The sequence below is a fragment of the Nymphaea colorata genome, chromosome 1, assembly GCF_008831285.2.
Source record: "Nymphaea colorata isolate Beijing-Zhang1983 chromosome 1, ASM883128v2, whole genome shotgun sequence".
In the NCBI taxonomy this organism is placed as follows: Eukaryota; Viridiplantae; Streptophyta; class Magnoliopsida; order Nymphaeales; family Nymphaeaceae; genus Nymphaea; species Nymphaea colorata.
Window position 1 is genome coordinate 13,289,589 of NC_045138.2, and position 16,394 is coordinate 13,305,982.

Sequence of the window (16,394 nt, forward strand, 5' to 3'; positions counted from 1 at the left end):
AGCCCAAGTTGCCCTCTAAACATTTGCCTTCTTCTTCCTCTACCCTACGCCGTCCCTCTGTGTCTGTCGTCGCTTTGGTGTTCTTATGCACGGAATACGGGAAAGGGGAAAAAAATGCGGCAAGAGGGGGAAAGCCTTTTTAGTTTTTGCTCTAGAGCCGGTGAGGTTGTGCTGTCAGGTTGTATGAGGAGCAGGAAGGAGGGGAATGGCGGAGCATCTGGCGTCCATCTTCGGATGAGAGAAAGACAGGGTGAACTGCTCCTTCTATTTTAAGATCGGGGCTTGGCGGCACGGGGGCCGCTGCTCCCGCCTACACACGAAGCCTAGCCTCAGTCCCACACTCCTCTTCTCCAATATGTACCAAAGGCCGACATGATCAACCCCGGCGTCGACCTCCAGGGCCAGGCGATTGACCCTCGCAAAATCCAGGAACATTTTGCGGTTTCTCTCTCTCTCTCAGTTGTTTCGTCGCATATGACCTACCTGCTGTGTTTTCTTATGAATTTTTTGTTGAAATTTTCACATTGTATCGCTTTTCTTACTTTTTCTCTCTTCTAAAGGCATGTCGCATTTCTAAGGTTTTTATCAGTTACCAGGCTTGCTTGAATATTTGTGTTAGTTTTGCCTGTCTCTGTTGCTTCTGTTTGCCCCCAGAGAGAGAGAGAGCCTCGTTTTGATAGGAGCTTTAGCAGTCATGGTGATGGTCGATAGTCAAACCTTGGAGAACAAAATCGAGGAGATTTTTCATGTCCACGATCTAGAAGGGTAAAAATCCGTTTTTGGAAGCACAGGAGGAAAGAGTTTTCTAATATGAGGTTGACATGACAAAGGAAGGGAAGATTGTTACAGGTCTAATATGAGGAGTCTATCATGAGAGTTGATCTGGATACGACAGCTTTTCAGCCATTGTTCCCCACACGGATTGTAGCTGGGCTATGTCAGCAGATGGACGGAGAATTTGTATGTAGGATTTGGAATGCGGATCTACTGAGGTCTCTTCCTTTCCTCAGGTTGCATTGTTGTTGATAAACCACTAAAAGAGAAGAGTGCGCATAGGATCTTGCATTGAACCATATCCAATATGATAAAAATATTACAATAAAAATATGAAACAGCTGATAGAGGTTAGCCAGAAAATTGAGTAAGGGATGCTGGTCATTAAATCCTTCCTTGAACCAACAGGACATTTTTCTTGGGTTCAGAAACCAGCCGTTTCTGCAGAAATGCTCTGTATTTGTTCAGGTAACCCGGCTGTTTTATCGTCATTTTTATGCTTGGAATAACAAACTACATCAGAAGGTACAGATCTCGGTTTCCTGGTTTTGGGCCAGCCTTTGGTTTCATTTACGGCTAAACTGAATGGACAATATAGAAATCATGTAGCATATCTCTTTGCTGCTCGTTCCTTTATGGGCAATTGATTTGTATATGTCCTGCTGTTCCCACAGTTTTATTGTGACATACTCAAGAAAAAAAGACCTTTGTTTTCCCTATTCTTACTGTTCAGGATTTTTTTGAGGATTTGTTTGAGGAGCTAAGCAAGTATGGTGCGATTGAAAGTTTGAAAGTATGCGATAATGCGACAACTTGGCTGGTCACATGGTAAAGCTGTTTGCCCTTAAAGATTCTCTAGAAAATAAAAGCTCTCAGATTCACCCTAACAAATTGTTAACTCTGGAACTTTACACAGGTTGGCAAAGTGTATGTTCGGTTTAGAGAAGAGGAGCCTGCTGCAAACACAATGAGAAATCTCGCAGGCAGATATTATGCAGGTCTCCTGTTGTGGTATTTGCCTTTTGTTTCTGTCTTTCAGATTTATTACTCGTTACCGTGAATGTTTCCCCGTGCTAACTTTGTCCTTTTATTGTGGCTGTAACTTAAGTGTTCAGGTTGTCCAATTATTGTGGACTTCTCTCCAGTGACCGACTCTCGTGAAGCTACTTGTTGGCAGTACGATGAAAATACCTGTAATAGGGGTGGATATTGCAATTTTATGCACTTAAAGAAGATTAGCAGGTGAAACTATAAGTACTCTCATGTTCTGTATGTATCAGTAACTTCCGTTGATTCTTGAATATCAATATAATTATAACTAATTTCAGAGACCTAAGGCGAAAACTGTTTGGGTGCTATTGGAGCTGTTATAGTGACAGCCGTACTAGGAGACGAAGTCAGGCACCAAACCTATGAAGAACGGTCTCATAGTATCTGCGGCCATGGATGAAGATATGATGGCAAGGACTACTATCATGAGGACGGGCAGAAAAGAAAGGAGCCGCAGCCCTGCCTACAGAAGAGGGAGTGGCAGGCGGCCCTGGTGGGAGGAACAACAGGTGCCCAGAAAGGGAAGGCAGCACTGAGGGAAGGGCCAAAATTGAACAGTGGAACAGGGAAAGAGAAAGGCTGCCGCTAGAAATGACCACAACTACAACCCTGACAATGTCATAAATATGACGGACAGCAGTACCATGAGCAACTGCCAGCAGGATGTGGTGGCTACTAGGCATGTCCTTCCCCGATGCCTGGAAGATTGCTTTGTGGACCATAGATGCAAGGGGTTCCATTTTTGAAGTGATACCATGTAGTAATTCTAGCTTACCGGTCTATGATATTCGGTGGAGTGCCTGTTTTATCCTACCTCCCCTTCACTCGACTGTTGTTGCTTGATGCAGTTTGCGTGTTTCTGAACATGAACCCTGTTGTCTGCACACCTGTTCCTTCGTGGTCTTTCCAAGAGTGTGTGGTTCACGTCCTTTCAGGAACCCTAATGGGTTCCATTGTCTTCTGGAAAACGCGTCTTCCAGTGATCGCTCCGTTTTTTACAACCCAATAACCGAGTAATAGGCTACCTCGGCGCCTTCCAGTAGCGATCATGTCCGCGTAAATTTGCGGTGGCCAGGTTCCATGTGTTGATTGCCTTAACATGACCATGCATCGATTGCAGTTTGTTGCTGCAGAACTCAGTATAAATTCCTTTTAGTTGCCCGTCCTATTGGTAGAGGCAAGTGTGACAATTCTTCATATCTGTTTTCCTTTCACAATTTTATTCTTACCATCTTCTTGAGATGTCAGGTTCAGGTTTGCCTTTTTGGATAGGCAAGTTGATGCAGAGCGAAAGCAGATTTGCGTCAATTGGTTTTACTAGTTTACGGGCATCGAAGTTGCACCGTTGATGGAAGAACAGGCGCAGCCGCCCAGCAAACCTTGGCGAAACATGAATCTGTCGTCGCCACATCAAGCAAAAACAACCAGGAAGCTAGATTTCATCACAGAGACCTCGACGAGTTCAAGGAAATGTTTTATTCAGTTCTGCAGAATACACAAAGCTTTCATGGACTTACTGCTGTGAACGACCGTCCAACCATTTTTGCATCAGACACTGAAATGGGAAGAGGCGAGTGTCATCCTGGTTACCTTGGTAGAGGCAATGAACGCATGAGAGGATCTTGGAGCCGTGGAGTCGATGTCGCGCCGGAAAGAGCCCCTTCGGGATCCCATTGATGCCGTGGACGGGAAAAGGGGCAGGCACCTTCATCCACTCCTGAACCGGTTCCTCTGACCGGTGGGGTAGCCAGCGTCAGCGAGACTGATGTTCCACCGACGGGTTGGGAGCAGAGATGGTCTGCCTCGACCGTGGGTGTTCAACCCATCGGTGTGCAAGCGAAGCCTTTGATGGTGGCGTCGCCCGAACGAGTTTTGGGTAGCCGATCTCTTCAACCCAGCCCCACGATTTGCTGACGGCATCCGATTGCAGGAACGGTGGAAGTCGACCATCATCGAGGCCGCCCTGCCGTCGACTAATAGAGGACCCAAAATTAGTGGAGCGATCGTTCGGAGAAAAGGCAGTACGCCTTCCGGTTGGGGGGTAGAAGCCACAGGGGATGCGACAGGACCATGTTCCATGGGTGGGTGTACCACTTGTTGGTGGGCAGGGCGCCGTTATCGTCGAGGGAGCCGGAATCTCCCAGATTCCGTCGCTGACCAGAAAGAAAAGGCAGTTGGAAAACTGTCCTCTTAAGCTGGGTACCAAGCCGCTAGTTGGTCCACTGTTTTCTTTTTCTGCAGCCAAACAAGCTTTCCCTGTGGTTTGCTTGCTGAAATAAACAAATCATTAACAGACTTTTACTCGATGAATGGATAATACCTATTTCACCTACATTTGCAGTCGCTTGTCCTTTGAATTGCATATCATATCAAGCGTCGATGAATTGTGTCAGACCATTTACTGAGCGAGACCTTGTTCAGGTTTCCGATTCAGATTAAATATAAAAGCGGAACTGCTTTGAAAAAATTGTGCTTGGCGCCTTCATGGAGACGTGGTGATTTTGTTCTCCAAGACAAGATAGAACGTGCCTAGGCCTCTATCCTTTCGCTTCGCAATCAAATGAAAAAACGTCAGCAAATGTGGCCTGACAATCGATGGACGTATCCAAAGATTGCCGGCAAGACTTACCTACACACTTGACAACACCAGCGGAGGAAATCATCCAGGGCGTCTAAATTCCATCAATCTTAAACCAGTACCAAGAAAATATTCGTTATTGCAGGTTTATGACAAATTTTACTAAAAAAGACGACAGATCGAGACAGTTCTTATGTACATAAATTGTGACCGTTAAAAATACGTAGATCAAAATCCACGTTAACTACGCAAAAAGGGCGCGCGGGTGACTAAACCACCATACAACACGAGCATCTCAGCTTCCCAACTAAAAGAAAACCAATATAAACGAAGAGAAACAACAAACTACCATGGTGAGGCGGAGGCGATGATACTCGGTCAAGACCTCGTTCAAATGCATTGCGGTCCAGCGAGAGTTGCGAAAACTCTTGATCTTATAATATTCGTCTGTTCCGGGCATACGAAACCACAACATAAGAATAAAACTATCAATAAGAAAAAACGCCAATATGCAATCCAACAGAATCACTTGAACCACTAGAACGACATGGATGTCCAAAGGCTTCCTAGATTAATATCAAACTAAGGACCTAAAACCATTAAATCCACCACCTTGAACCTGAAAATCAAGTTTCTAATCCTTTGAAACCTTATCCCTCCTTTTCAGTATACCCAACCAACCGCCTACAAAACTTTGGAGAAACACCTCCCTTCCGCTCTTATGTAAACACCTGTATCACTTCGTTGTTGCGCTGTGCTTAGCTTTGGTATGGCTTTCCAGCCCCTGCTCCGAGCCAAATGTCCTGAACCACGCAGGGAGGAAAATAAGAAATCGATACAAATTCAAAAGAACAAATGGGAAAGGGGACCAATCGGAATTAAACTAGATAACGGTGAAGTGAAAAAAACAAATATTATAACGGTGGAATAGAGAATACATACTTGCTGCAGCTCTTGCAAATCACTTGTCCGGATTTCTTAGCCTGGGCATTTGGGGTCTGCTGCTTTGCCTTATCACCGCCAGGTGTCTTTCCAGCAGTTTTGGACGGATAGGGCGTAGCGACATGTCCACCACCCTTCTTGCCTTCTGTGGCACCTGTACATTATTGTCAAGCAAACTCATTAGCAATTCAACTAAGCACAGGACGTATATTGCCTACATCAGGGTCTTTAGAAGAAAAATTTTGCACAAAAGCAATGTGCAACTGCAAGCTAGCAACTAAATAATGTATTATAACATCTTCTGGCATACTCTAATAGGCTCCAATGCTTATCTAGCTTCGAGGTACACATGCCATCTCCAGGCTTACTCCAATAGGCTCCAATGATTAACTACGACCGGGTATTCCAATCCAGCAAACCAAGTGTTGGGAATTTTTCTCAGTTCAGAGACTCGCTTGCCAAACTGAGTTGGAGAAAGAGAAATACGCGCTTTTCATATCCTTATATCCGATCTCAAAGGATGTGTAGATGCTCGAAGAACCATCCCGATGGAACCCCCTTTTTTTTAATTCGCATGAAAAAAAAGGTTACCTGTCTTCCCACCGTCTGGAGTCACAAGCTTTGCTTTCTTCTCTGGTCCAGGAGTCTTCGTAGCAGATTCTTGGGGTCTTTTCTTGCCTTTACCAGCCTTCAGATTGGACAATAATAACAAATACGTAAACACGCACAAGTAGAACACTAAAGAGGAAGAAGGAACCTCTAAAATTCAGACTTCAGAATCCACCTTCTCAGGTGTTTCTTCGTCAGCAGAACTGTCTTCATCCTCATCGTCCTCGTCTTCATCGCTCTCATCACCACTTTGCATCTCCTTCAAAGATAAAATAGAAACGATTTAAGCGTCCAAAATGCATCAACATAACCATGAAGGCATAACATAGCACAATTAGCTTATCCATATCCAACTAATAATGTTTGACGGAGATCAGGTCACGTACAACAACAATTCTCAAATTAGTATTCATTTATGATTATTGTTATCTACTTTGAATTTCACCATTCAGGAGCTGCAAGAGCAAAGCAGAGGCAAACATTCATTTAATGCAACTTTTTTGTCACCGCTTTAGAAAAGAGCCGGCAGCATTGTGTTTGTCAGCAAAAATAGAACAAATAACAGAACTTTACCAAATGCCTATGCAGAACAGCCTAGAAAGGCACTCACGAACACATACATACTGTTTAACTGTTTTTAAAACATCAGAACATTTTGTCAATAGCATAAGATGACCATAGAAACCCATGATAAAGATATTAGTGCATAGGTGTAACAAAGAGAGGAAATATATGCTTCAACACAAACCCAACAAGTCGGAAATTGAAAACGTTGTCGAAAATGAAATCATTTCAATGTCCTACCTCATCCCCGTCCTCTTCATCACTTTCATCCTCATCATCATCTGCATCCTCATCGCTCTCATCAGAATCTGGCAGATCTGGTTTACCCTTGGGCTTGGCAGTGAGAGGTTTAGGCTGCACAGGTTTGGGTTTGGCCTCTCCTGGAAAGGACAGGGAAAATACAAATCTGGAATCAGAAAGAGGAGAGAAGCGACCTAGAATATCAACATACTCAGTAAATCTAGGACAGATGGTTGGATACCATTTTGATTTCTCAAAAGCGGGATGAGATCTTCTGGACCAGAATCTGCAAATCACAAATTTATACAAACAAGGGAACTAACCAGTTAAGTGAAACGCAAGAGCAAGAAAACCCATAAACGAGATAACTGAAACTACTTAAATTGTCATGCAAATTCTCGAGGCAAAAGATAGATTTGTCCTGCATATAGCAGGAGTAATTCAAAAAACCAATAGATTTTCCAAATGAATCAACAGGCCAGCTAAAATAGTACCTGAATCATCATCTTCTTCATCCTCTGGAATAGACTTATAGCCACAGAAATAAACGCTCCCATTCTTCCAACCATGGGATAGTTCAAATTCTTTCTCAAATATTAGGTCAAGAGATACTTGGGTACACTTTTCAGTAGACAACGTTCCTATGGCAAGCTTCTTATCGTCAACCTTCACATAGATCGGTACATTTTCACTTGGTTTGTCCTTTTTAATCTCCCCAAGAGCCACCTGCATTACAGCACGTACTTAATTATTGGCAATATATGGGACCATACCCTTATTGAACTCTTAGCCTCATGCATTAAACAAGGACACCAGTAGGAATAAACATTAAATGCTTGATCATACCTGGGATAGATGCACGTAGGTATGCTCTCCGGGGTCACATTTTAGTGGCTCACCAGATTTGACCTCAACACCTATAAGAAAAGTGTCATGACTTGAACAAAGAATGATAATGTCAACCAAAATCACATGAAAGAGTGCAGAAAAGATAACTTTTTTTTTACAAGCAACTGCATTGTTAAAAACGCCTTCAGAACAGATGAATAACCACAGCTACAGAAAACGAAGTGCTTAGACAGTAGTTGAACCAGATGAGGGCCTGAATCAAACTTTAATGAAACTATGTCGCATACAGTGCCAATGAAATAAACGCGCAGGATAGGCAAGTTCTCATATTGCAGGGTGCCTCGAAAATGAACACAAAAGGCCACATCCTTCGCGGGGCATAAGCTCTACTTGTAATTAATTAACAAGAAAAAAAACAAGCACGGAATAGAAGAGAGAATTATTTATGAATGGCACGCTTCTCCAGCACTGCTAAACATGAATCCTCCTTCCACAGAAGAATTTTTCAGGATCCCAATATAACAATTGGATAACTCTTCCACAAATCAACTGATAGACAGAAAAGAGAACCAAAATTGGCATATAGAGCATTTGCAGACAAGGAAAAAAAAAAATCGGAGCTCATATACAGCTTGTTCGTCGTTCATAACATGGCCCCAGAAATTTTACGGCAGTCATAATGGTTGAAGAATCATTTGGGACGAGAAGAAAGTTTAAAACCACGTATGTAAAGAATTGATAAATATCCTATTCGCACATAATATCAACAAGGGGAAATAAATTTCCGGAAAATAAAAGGACAACCCTTGGTAGATTTACCAAAGAAGCAACAGATATGGTAGAATAAAGGAAGTTTCCAGAGTCTAATATTAACATGATAGACATAACCTATGCTGTCATAACCTATTAATAGAATAGTGGCATTCCAAATGCGGGACATCCTCTTATCATAATGGATGAACAAGTGTTCATAGGTAGGTACAGAACACAAAGGAAACAAAGAGCCGGCCCATAAAGCCTTCTGCCCCCGGTATACTCTGGAGTGCAGATAGGATAAAAACATTCAGGCTGTGTAAATCGCATAAACGACATGCATTTTGTATGAGAAGATAAATAGGAGACAAATAACCGTCAATCTTAGGCAAAGGATCAAAAGTAAATAAAAGTGCATCGATCGCGTACACTCGCAAAGGGAAGACGCGGACGAAGAAGAGCCCTAAAGGCGGGCCTAGAAATCTAGCAGGAGAGAAAATCAACGACTAAAAGAAAAGAATAGTCAAGCATAGCGAAAAATCAGAAAGAAGAAATGATTACCCCAGAATTCCATTTCCATAGAGCGTGAAGGGGGAGAGCGGCAAGAATGGGAAAGAAAGTGAGGCGCGGAGAGTCTGAGGAGAGAAGGGCTGCTAGGGTTTAGGGTTCCACGCGAGTGACAAAACCCTTCCACTCGGTTGGTTCCGTGCCCTTCCGGGGAGAAGCGGGATTATATAGCGACTAGCCACCGGCGTGCGCCCTAATCGAGTGCCGAAATTACAGAAGTAGCCACTTCAGTGTAGGAGAGAGTGGAGGAAGCTCGATGAGGATAACTTAGTCACTTCCCTCCTCCAAGTGAAAATCGGATCCCCGATGTAAATCAGAACCAGAACCGGCGCCGCTCCTTCCGGATTCAAATTCGTGAAGAGAATAAAATCCGAAAACGGAGCAGCGTCGTCACAAACGCCTTCTTAGTTTTGTGATTCAGATACCAAACCTGATTGAAACGCAAATTTCTCGTTCCCTTTGTATCACGCGCGACTTAAAAGGAACTAAATCCGGATTCGGGTTCAGGCCTGAAGAAAGTCCAAGGCGACAAAGATCCGTTTGAAGATCTGTGAGCATGCTTTTTAAATCTGCCGCTTCGGCCTTGTTGAGAGAAATATTCAGTTTCCTTCCGTCTCAAACTCGAGACAGAAGAGGCTTATATGAAAAATGGTTGGTGCTCTATTATTATTAGCAGCACTCCATTTTTATCTAGTGCCCCCTACCTATTGGCTGTTGCTTTCACGTCATGGAAAACAACTTGGACAACCCCCTGTGTTGAAGATATCTTGATCTTTCATGGGGTTTAGTAGGGACAAGAAGGCTATGAGTTTATTATTATTTATTCAGGTTGGGGGTAGCTGCTGCTTAAATCAAACGATCACATATTGCTTAAGCTTGCTCAGACAAGGTATAAGATTCAGGCAAAATGTGAAACTGATTCAAGCTTTCACGGACCCATCTAACTCTCCCATCTGTGGGACTCGGTGTGAGAATCTCTAGCTCGAATTCGGCCGACACCGGATTCAGGATTACCGGCATGGGCGGGTCAGACTCAGGCACCCAATGAATGGGGGACCTATTGCTAAATCCGCATTAGCAACATCTATAATCCGCTTACTAAACGCAACTGGCGACGCGGGATGAACCGGAAGCCAGTCAGTAGTTTAGTTACGCAGCGCTTATTTCTAAAGTTCAAATTGAAACCGATCGCGGGAATTTGTTCAACCCTACATTCGTCCGCTCCTGACATGCAATAACAAAAATACATAATAAAAAGACTTGAACGGTTGCAGTTGCGTCCATCGATAGAATGCAACGGTCATCTAAAAGTTCAGTTCAGGGAGCCAGGCTTTCCCCTTGAATAAACAGGTTCAGCTGATTAACTCACCTTTCGAGAGTTACGGCAGCCACTCTTCTCGGACAGCTGTGGCTCCAGTTCTTGCCGTTTCCCACTCAAATTTGATGGCGATGGCAATGGACATGGCGTGAAGACTTAATACTTGGATGGGAGCTATATATATATATATATATGTGTGTGTGCAGTGTGTGTGAGCTTTTACATATATACCTAACGTTATTTGTGTCTTTTTCCTAAGCTTTGATTGATTCCGTAATAGTTTTTTTAAAAACAACAAGAAACGGCCATATGATCTTCGTCTTCATTGTTTTATGCATACGAAATAAATCGAGAGCAATGGTTTTCTTCAACAAAATGGACTCACATATAACAATTTGATCGTCACAACAACAGAAACTGACAAGGGGGATATAAAATATGGACAGCAAGCTGGCTACCCAACAGTCTTTAGTAATTTGATTTCAAAAAACAAAGAAGCAATTAAAGAATGAACCAAGGAAGATGTTTTAGCTCTTTGGATTGCCCAGCTGGTTCCTTTTTGCAACATTAAAGATAGAAATGTGATTTATGAAAAGGTTTCAATATAAAGCGTTCATTGGCTCTTTCTTTTGTGTACTCCCTTGAAATTAAAGACGACAGAAAATGAGTCGTCAACTTTAACGTAAACATGAGGAGTCCGAATACAAGATTTTGAATGCGAGCCAAAAACAAATACATATACACCGGGGGTAGGTTGACTAAGTCTCCCTCCGTGAAAATTAAAGCAAGAAAAAATATGTTTTGAACTGGAGATCCGAGTTCCCATAATTAGATACAAAAACAAATAAATATCCAAAATCCGAGCGTGGTTAAATCGGTGGACTGGAGCTGCAAACAAGGCCTGGTGGCAGACGGGCGATAATGACTGGACGAGCGATAGCGCGAGCGGACAGAAAGGGGGGACTTAGGCAAGTTGACCAAGTGGTGGCCTGGCCTCGCCAGCGTTGTCATCTATGATAAACGGTCACAAAATACTAATAAAAGCTATTGCAATGCAGACGCCCCAGAAGATATTTACTTGCGTGACGACAGGATGACCACAGGGACAAGGTTAATCTCAAGTCCATGCTTGCATGCCTTTGTTTGTTTGCCTGTGGGCGTGCAGTAGTATAGTTGCCCCCACCAGCAACAAATTTTTTTTTTTTTTTTTGTTTGTTTTCATATAAATGTCTTACAATTATTTCTTATTTATATATATTGTGCCCATTAAAAAAATGAAATGTTCTACAACAGTGACCCTTAGCAAAAAAAATTTTTCGCTCCACCACTGTGTGTGCGTGTATGAAAGAGAGAGAGAGAGAGAGAGAGACTTCAACCTACATTTTATAAGAATTCAGATGTCAGCAGTCTGGATGTTTCTAAACTTATAAGTTATGACATGCATCAGACCATGGAAACCGGTGATAGGTTTTCTAAAAGAAATAAAATGGAAAGAAAAAAAAAGGGGGGGGGGGGGCGATTTGGAAAAGGGGAGCACGGCCACATCAAAGAAAACTTGATTTTTGTATTCGGTAGGTTGTCAAGTTTTCCAGACATTGAATCCGACCGTAGTAGTAATTTCCAGGACGGAACATGAACCCGCTGCATCCACTTGGACATCACAACGGTGCGTCTACGCCAGCGCGCGCAGGCGAGAGGGAAAGCGGAGGGCGTCTCTGTTCTTTCCTTTGTTGTCCCTGTTCTTTTCCAAAAGCATGAATTTAGGAAGGGATTTGATTCTGCGCCCTTCGTATTTTCAACCGGAAAGGAAAGGGGGAGAAGGTGAGTAGGGAGGTGGGATTCATCCAAGGCAATCAGGCAGCAGTCAGTCACCACCTCCTCCACCTTCAGACAAGACAAACCAACTCTAACCCCGCCCCTTATCTCTCCCGCTGCGGCTTCTCTGTGGGCCCAACCGTCGGTCGGATGCATCCCCCTTCCCTTCCCTTCGGACATGGACCCCACCACAATTCATTATTGGAGTCATCAACCTTTATGTTTAACCCTTTTTTTTCCTTTTGTTGCGACTCCAAATCTAGGTTGCATTGGTGCTAAATGATTTATTTTTTCATAAACAGTACATAGGCAGTATAACAAAAATGGACTCGAGAAACGTTAGCATAACATCCACTTCACTTCCCCATTTCCATCCCTTATACTAGATGTGGCCTACAATCCAGTTTCCCCTTCCTTCCCTCTCATGTATCCATTTGGATTATAGATGCACCAAATGGATGAAACGAATAATCGGGCAGGTTTTGCCTTCGCAATGGAAAAGGTAACTGAAGTCAAGTTCATAACTTCGACACGGACAATTTCTGGAGACCATAAGGACACTGGACCGAGTTTAAGTCAGCTCAACTTTGGTGGAGACGAGTCCCATCCCAGGTCGGGCATCAACATAATAAAATCATTAAAATATTCATTATTCACTTTCAAATGACAATAACCATATAATAACAACACCTTCAGACCCTTGTCGTGCGCGAGGTTCCGTTTTCATCCGATGAATGGAGATGATCCTTCCGTCTCCAATCAATGATTCTGAAGCATCGTGTAAATTATTTGCAAACCGCAGACGCAGGGGGAAACGGCACCTTCTGATCGCTTTACATTCCGTAGGGGTAACAACATAAAAATGAAAAGAAGAAGCCGATAAATTCACCGCAGGAAATCCATCAACTTGAGGAACCATGGAGAGGTCATGGTGCCCGCCTTCTCCGCCTCGTCGCTACACGTCGTGGCGGTCGCCGTCAGCGGCTTCGGGCACAAGAAGAAGTTCCGGGATCCCAGACCGATCAGCTTCTCCTCAGGGTTCAATCCTGTGCACACAAGGAGAGAAGAAGAAGGATTAGCGAGCCCGTCACCGTCACAGCCCACAGCTTTCCAGTAGCATGCCATCCCATCTACCAGCAGGCGTGCGGGCAGACGGACCGATGAACGACCGTGGAGTTCTGCTTACATGACGAAGAAACCCTTTAATATAGGGAAGGGCTTCATAGACACCTAAAGAGGTGTCCACGTCATTCATTTGCAAGAAAAGGAGCGATTTCACGGTAGGTGGAAGGAACAGGCCACCCTCTGGCCTCTGCCCCCTCCCGTCGCCGCCACAAGCGAGAGAGTGGGCGACCGCTAACTTGAAGAAGAAATCCCGGAATACCCTCGGGAAGTAAAACAGGAGATTATGGGAGAAAAAGGAAGGAGGGAAGGGAAGGCTTACTCTCGAGGCTGAACTGCGAATAATGGAGGTCAAACGCTGCCGCATCCGTCGAGGACAGGATCGGCCTCCTTCCTTCCTTGGCGTACTGCCTAAGCGTGGCAGCGATCAGGTCCTGCACGGTGGAATCCATCGAGATGATGATATGGATTGGGCCCAAGCTGCGCTGAACGGTGACGTTGAGCAGGAGTTTCGTGGGGCGAGGAGGACACTGGAACTCTTCTGCCGGTCGGCTCTCCGGTCGGCCGGAGCCAAACAGCTCCGGTTGGGTCTTTGGGCGGCGGAGAACGGCAGAGGGTTCCCGGGCGTCGGAGGGAATGCGGCCGTGGAAGGAAGCCGCCCTCTTCCCCTTGTCGTCGCGTCGGGAAGGCCTGGGAGACGGCATCTCTGGTTCTTACTCCACGTCGCTCGATTGCCCTTGCTTTCTGCCTTATCTTCTCAATCGATATCCCTCTCCCTTGATCTTTATATTCTTCGTCTTATTGTTGAATTCTTGTTCTTCCTTCCAGTTGGTGATGACTAGAGGGTGAGGGATGTTTACCTCAGGCGGCGGTACCGGAAGAATCTCGGGCGGGGGAAGCCGAGAGGAGGAGAGGGGCGGAGGCCCAGAGGGACGCCGAGAATCGGGGGTAGCATAACCAGAGGGGGGAGGGCGCACAGCTCTCGCGGGGGATGCTTTGAGAGATGGTTTGGGGAAGGATGGGATTTTATGCGATGCGCCGGGCACGGAACCCCCTCCCCACCCTCCTTGCCTGCAGGCCAAGGAAGGAAACGGCGCGGAAGGTTTTCTTTCCCTTTTCCTCGTTTGTCTTGTTTCTTCCTCCTCTCTTTGACTCGGCGAGAGGGAGGTGCATCTGGGATGGTGGTTGTGGTGGGCCCCGCTCCCACTCTCGCTGCCGATTCTCTCTCCCTTGCGTTGTGGGTTTGGGATTTGGATAGCGCAAAGGCTGCGCTCCTGCTTGTTTCTACTGAGATATGATATGATATGATATATCTATCTCATTGTGGTAAAACTTGAAGAAGGGTGAGTGGTCGGCAAGCAAGGTCCTTCCTTTTCCTTCTTACCTGCCTTTGCCTGTGGTGGTGGGTTCCAAATTTAGGGGAACCAGTCAAACGCTTGAGCATCGCCCACCCTTCTTCACAGGGAACCAGTCAAACGCTTGAGCATCGCCCACCCTTCTTCACAGGGAACCAGTCAAACGCTTGAGCATCGCCCACCCTTCTTCACAGGGACCCACCTTTGGCTATCGCATTCGTTACTGCTTCCCGCGACTGGGTCCCACTTGAGCAGAGGGGGAACCTTACCTTATTCTTTCGCTTAACCCTCATTCTGACGTCAGCATGAATGGCGTGGGAACGCCCCGAGGTGCTCTCAGGATTGCTTTTTCGCAAGCTTTACATTCGGCTGCACAACTTTTTATTTTATGCATTCATGCGTTTCTGAAATTTTGCCAATGCTCGAAGAAGTCCGTCGCCAATGTCATGTCAATTTTTTTTTTCTCTCTCTCTCTCTCTCTCTTTACGATTATCTCACAGCACGAAGCTAAATCCATTTTTTTATTTTTAACCTTTCGGATCGAAGGGCAAAACAATACCCAAAACCATTGGGCCATGTTTTTTTTTTTTTTTTTAAAAAAAAAAGAGGTGCGGAATGTTCATGTTGTTCCAGAGGCTTTTGTTTGATGATTTTTGAGCCGAGTCCCCCCGTTCCAAAAGAATTCCAAACGCATGTGGCTTTGTGTCGTAACGCAGCGGACGCAAGAACGGTCTCAAAATTCTTCCACCCAATAATGGCCGGAAAGGCAAGGTAACTCTCCATCTTTCGAGACAAAGCCACATCTACGCCCAGGGGCATTAGGGTAACCCTCGAACACTAGATATATTAGTATGTGGATCGTTCCGATCCATTTTGCTTCACCACTATTGTGAAGCTGATGCGCCGCCCAAGTCACTCACACAAGGATGAAGACAAATCTCCAATAATGGAAGGGAAGAAGACCACTCGCAGTCACAGAGGGCCCGAACAGCCGTAGTCGATCGATTATCGAATAATGGAGATCCTAGACAAAAAATGTTTCTCCACATTTAAATCCGAAAAATATATGGCGTGTGATGGTGCTGATTTTTCTTTTTTATAAGCAGTGAAAGTGAGGCCTTTTGCTAGCGACACTTATGGGAGGAGAGACATGGAGTCGACGACGCCACAGAGGCACAGATGGTAGTGGGGCTTCTAATCTATAAATGCTGCGGATTGGAGAATAAAGCTGGTTAAGCCAAGGCAGTGGTAGCTATAGTGCCTTCTTCTCCCACACAAATTAAGGGCCAACCTAATATAATTTGGTTTTTACTGCAGTTGATAGCAATTAGCCCCAGGGAACAATTAATGTTCATGATTAAAACGGTATATTGATGGTTGGAGGGGAGAGAGAGGAAGCACGTCAAGCAAATCTAATCAGGTCGTCCTTGGCGGCTCATGTACAGTCTGGATCTCCGACCATCCTGCTCCCACCTCAAGCCCCATCGCTGCTGTCTGGACTACGACATGCGAGGAAGTAGCTGCTATATGCTTGCATGGTTTTTTTTATATCTTGTATTTAATTATCACATACACAGTTAGTTAGATTTACAAAAAACAACCGGAAAGCTAACATCTAAAAGTTTTATATACGTAGATAACTGCATATTCGTGTTTCTAGCTTTTCTTTTCTTTTTTAGTATCCGGCGGTACAGCTTACTTTTCTCACACTGGGCTGCGGACCGTATTCATATTTTTGAGAGCTAATGGATGGGGACCCCCCTCACGTCCTTACCTCCCCAGTATACCAAGCAAATAACGGATGAACGGGTGAAACAATTGACCATGGTGGCTTTTCTATAAGACAAAGTCAGTCTTG

The 16,394-nt window shown here is 44.7% G+C and overlaps 2 protein-coding genes and 1 pseudogene across 2 annotated transcripts; 1 reads left to right on the forward strand and 2 right to left on the reverse strand.

Annotated features, from left to right (window-relative positions):
- The first annotated feature begins 50 nt into the window (after window positions 1–50).
- On the forward strand, window positions 51–4,156 carry LOC116253664 (splicing factor U2af small subunit B-like; annotated as a pseudogene).
- A 720-nt stretch (window positions 4,157–4,876) lies between these two features.
- LOC116253655 (histone deacetylase HDT1-like) lies at window positions 4,877–9,077 on the reverse strand. The gene is made up of 9 exons (XM_031628590.2): window positions 8,921–9,077; window positions 7,604–7,674; window positions 7,252–7,483; window positions 6,999–7,043; window positions 6,758–6,897; window positions 6,129–6,212; window positions 5,936–6,032; window positions 5,345–5,498; window positions 4,877–5,205 (listed from the first exon to the last, which is right to left on the reverse strand). Exons 1-9 carry the CDS (start codon window positions 8,937–8,939, stop codon window positions 5,139–5,141), a joined length of 909 nt encoding a protein of 302 aa, XP_031484450.1. The 5' UTR covers window positions 8,940–9,077; the 3' UTR covers window positions 4,877–5,138.
- Window positions 9,078–12,685: 3,608 nt separating this feature from the next.
- Window positions 12,686–14,209, reverse strand: LOC116245796 (uncharacterized protein At4g22758). Its single transcript, XM_031617351.2, has 2 exons — window positions 13,504–14,209; window positions 12,686–13,105 (listed from the first exon to the last, which is right to left on the reverse strand). The coding sequence occupies exons 1-2, from the start codon at window positions 13,883–13,885 to the stop codon at window positions 12,945–12,947; spliced, it is 543 nt and encodes a 180-aa protein (XP_031473211.1). The 5' UTR covers window positions 13,886–14,209; the 3' UTR covers window positions 12,686–12,944.
- Window positions 14,210–16,394: the final 2,185 nt, after the last annotated feature.

Excerpts from the sequence above, each read along its gene's own strand:
- LOC116253655 (XM_031628590.2), bottom strand. Across the intron at positions 7,484-7,603 it reads CCTACGTGCATCTATCCCAG|GTGGCTCTTGGGGAGATTAA; the intron begins GTATGATCAAGC and ends GCTGTAATGCAG. Across the intron at positions 6,033-6,128 it reads ACGAAGAAACACCTGAGAAG|GCTGGTAAAGGCAAGAAAAG; the intron begins GTGGATTCTGAA and ends TCCAATCTGAAG.
- LOC116245796 (XM_031617351.2), bottom strand. The coding sequence starts at position 13,885 with ATGCCGTCTCCCAGGCCTTCCCGACGCGACGACAAGGGGAAGAGGGCG. Across the intron at positions 13,106-13,503 it reads TTCGCAGTTCAGCCTCGAGA|GATTGAACCCTGAGGAGAAG; the intron begins GTAAGCCTTCCC and ends TTGTGTGCACAG.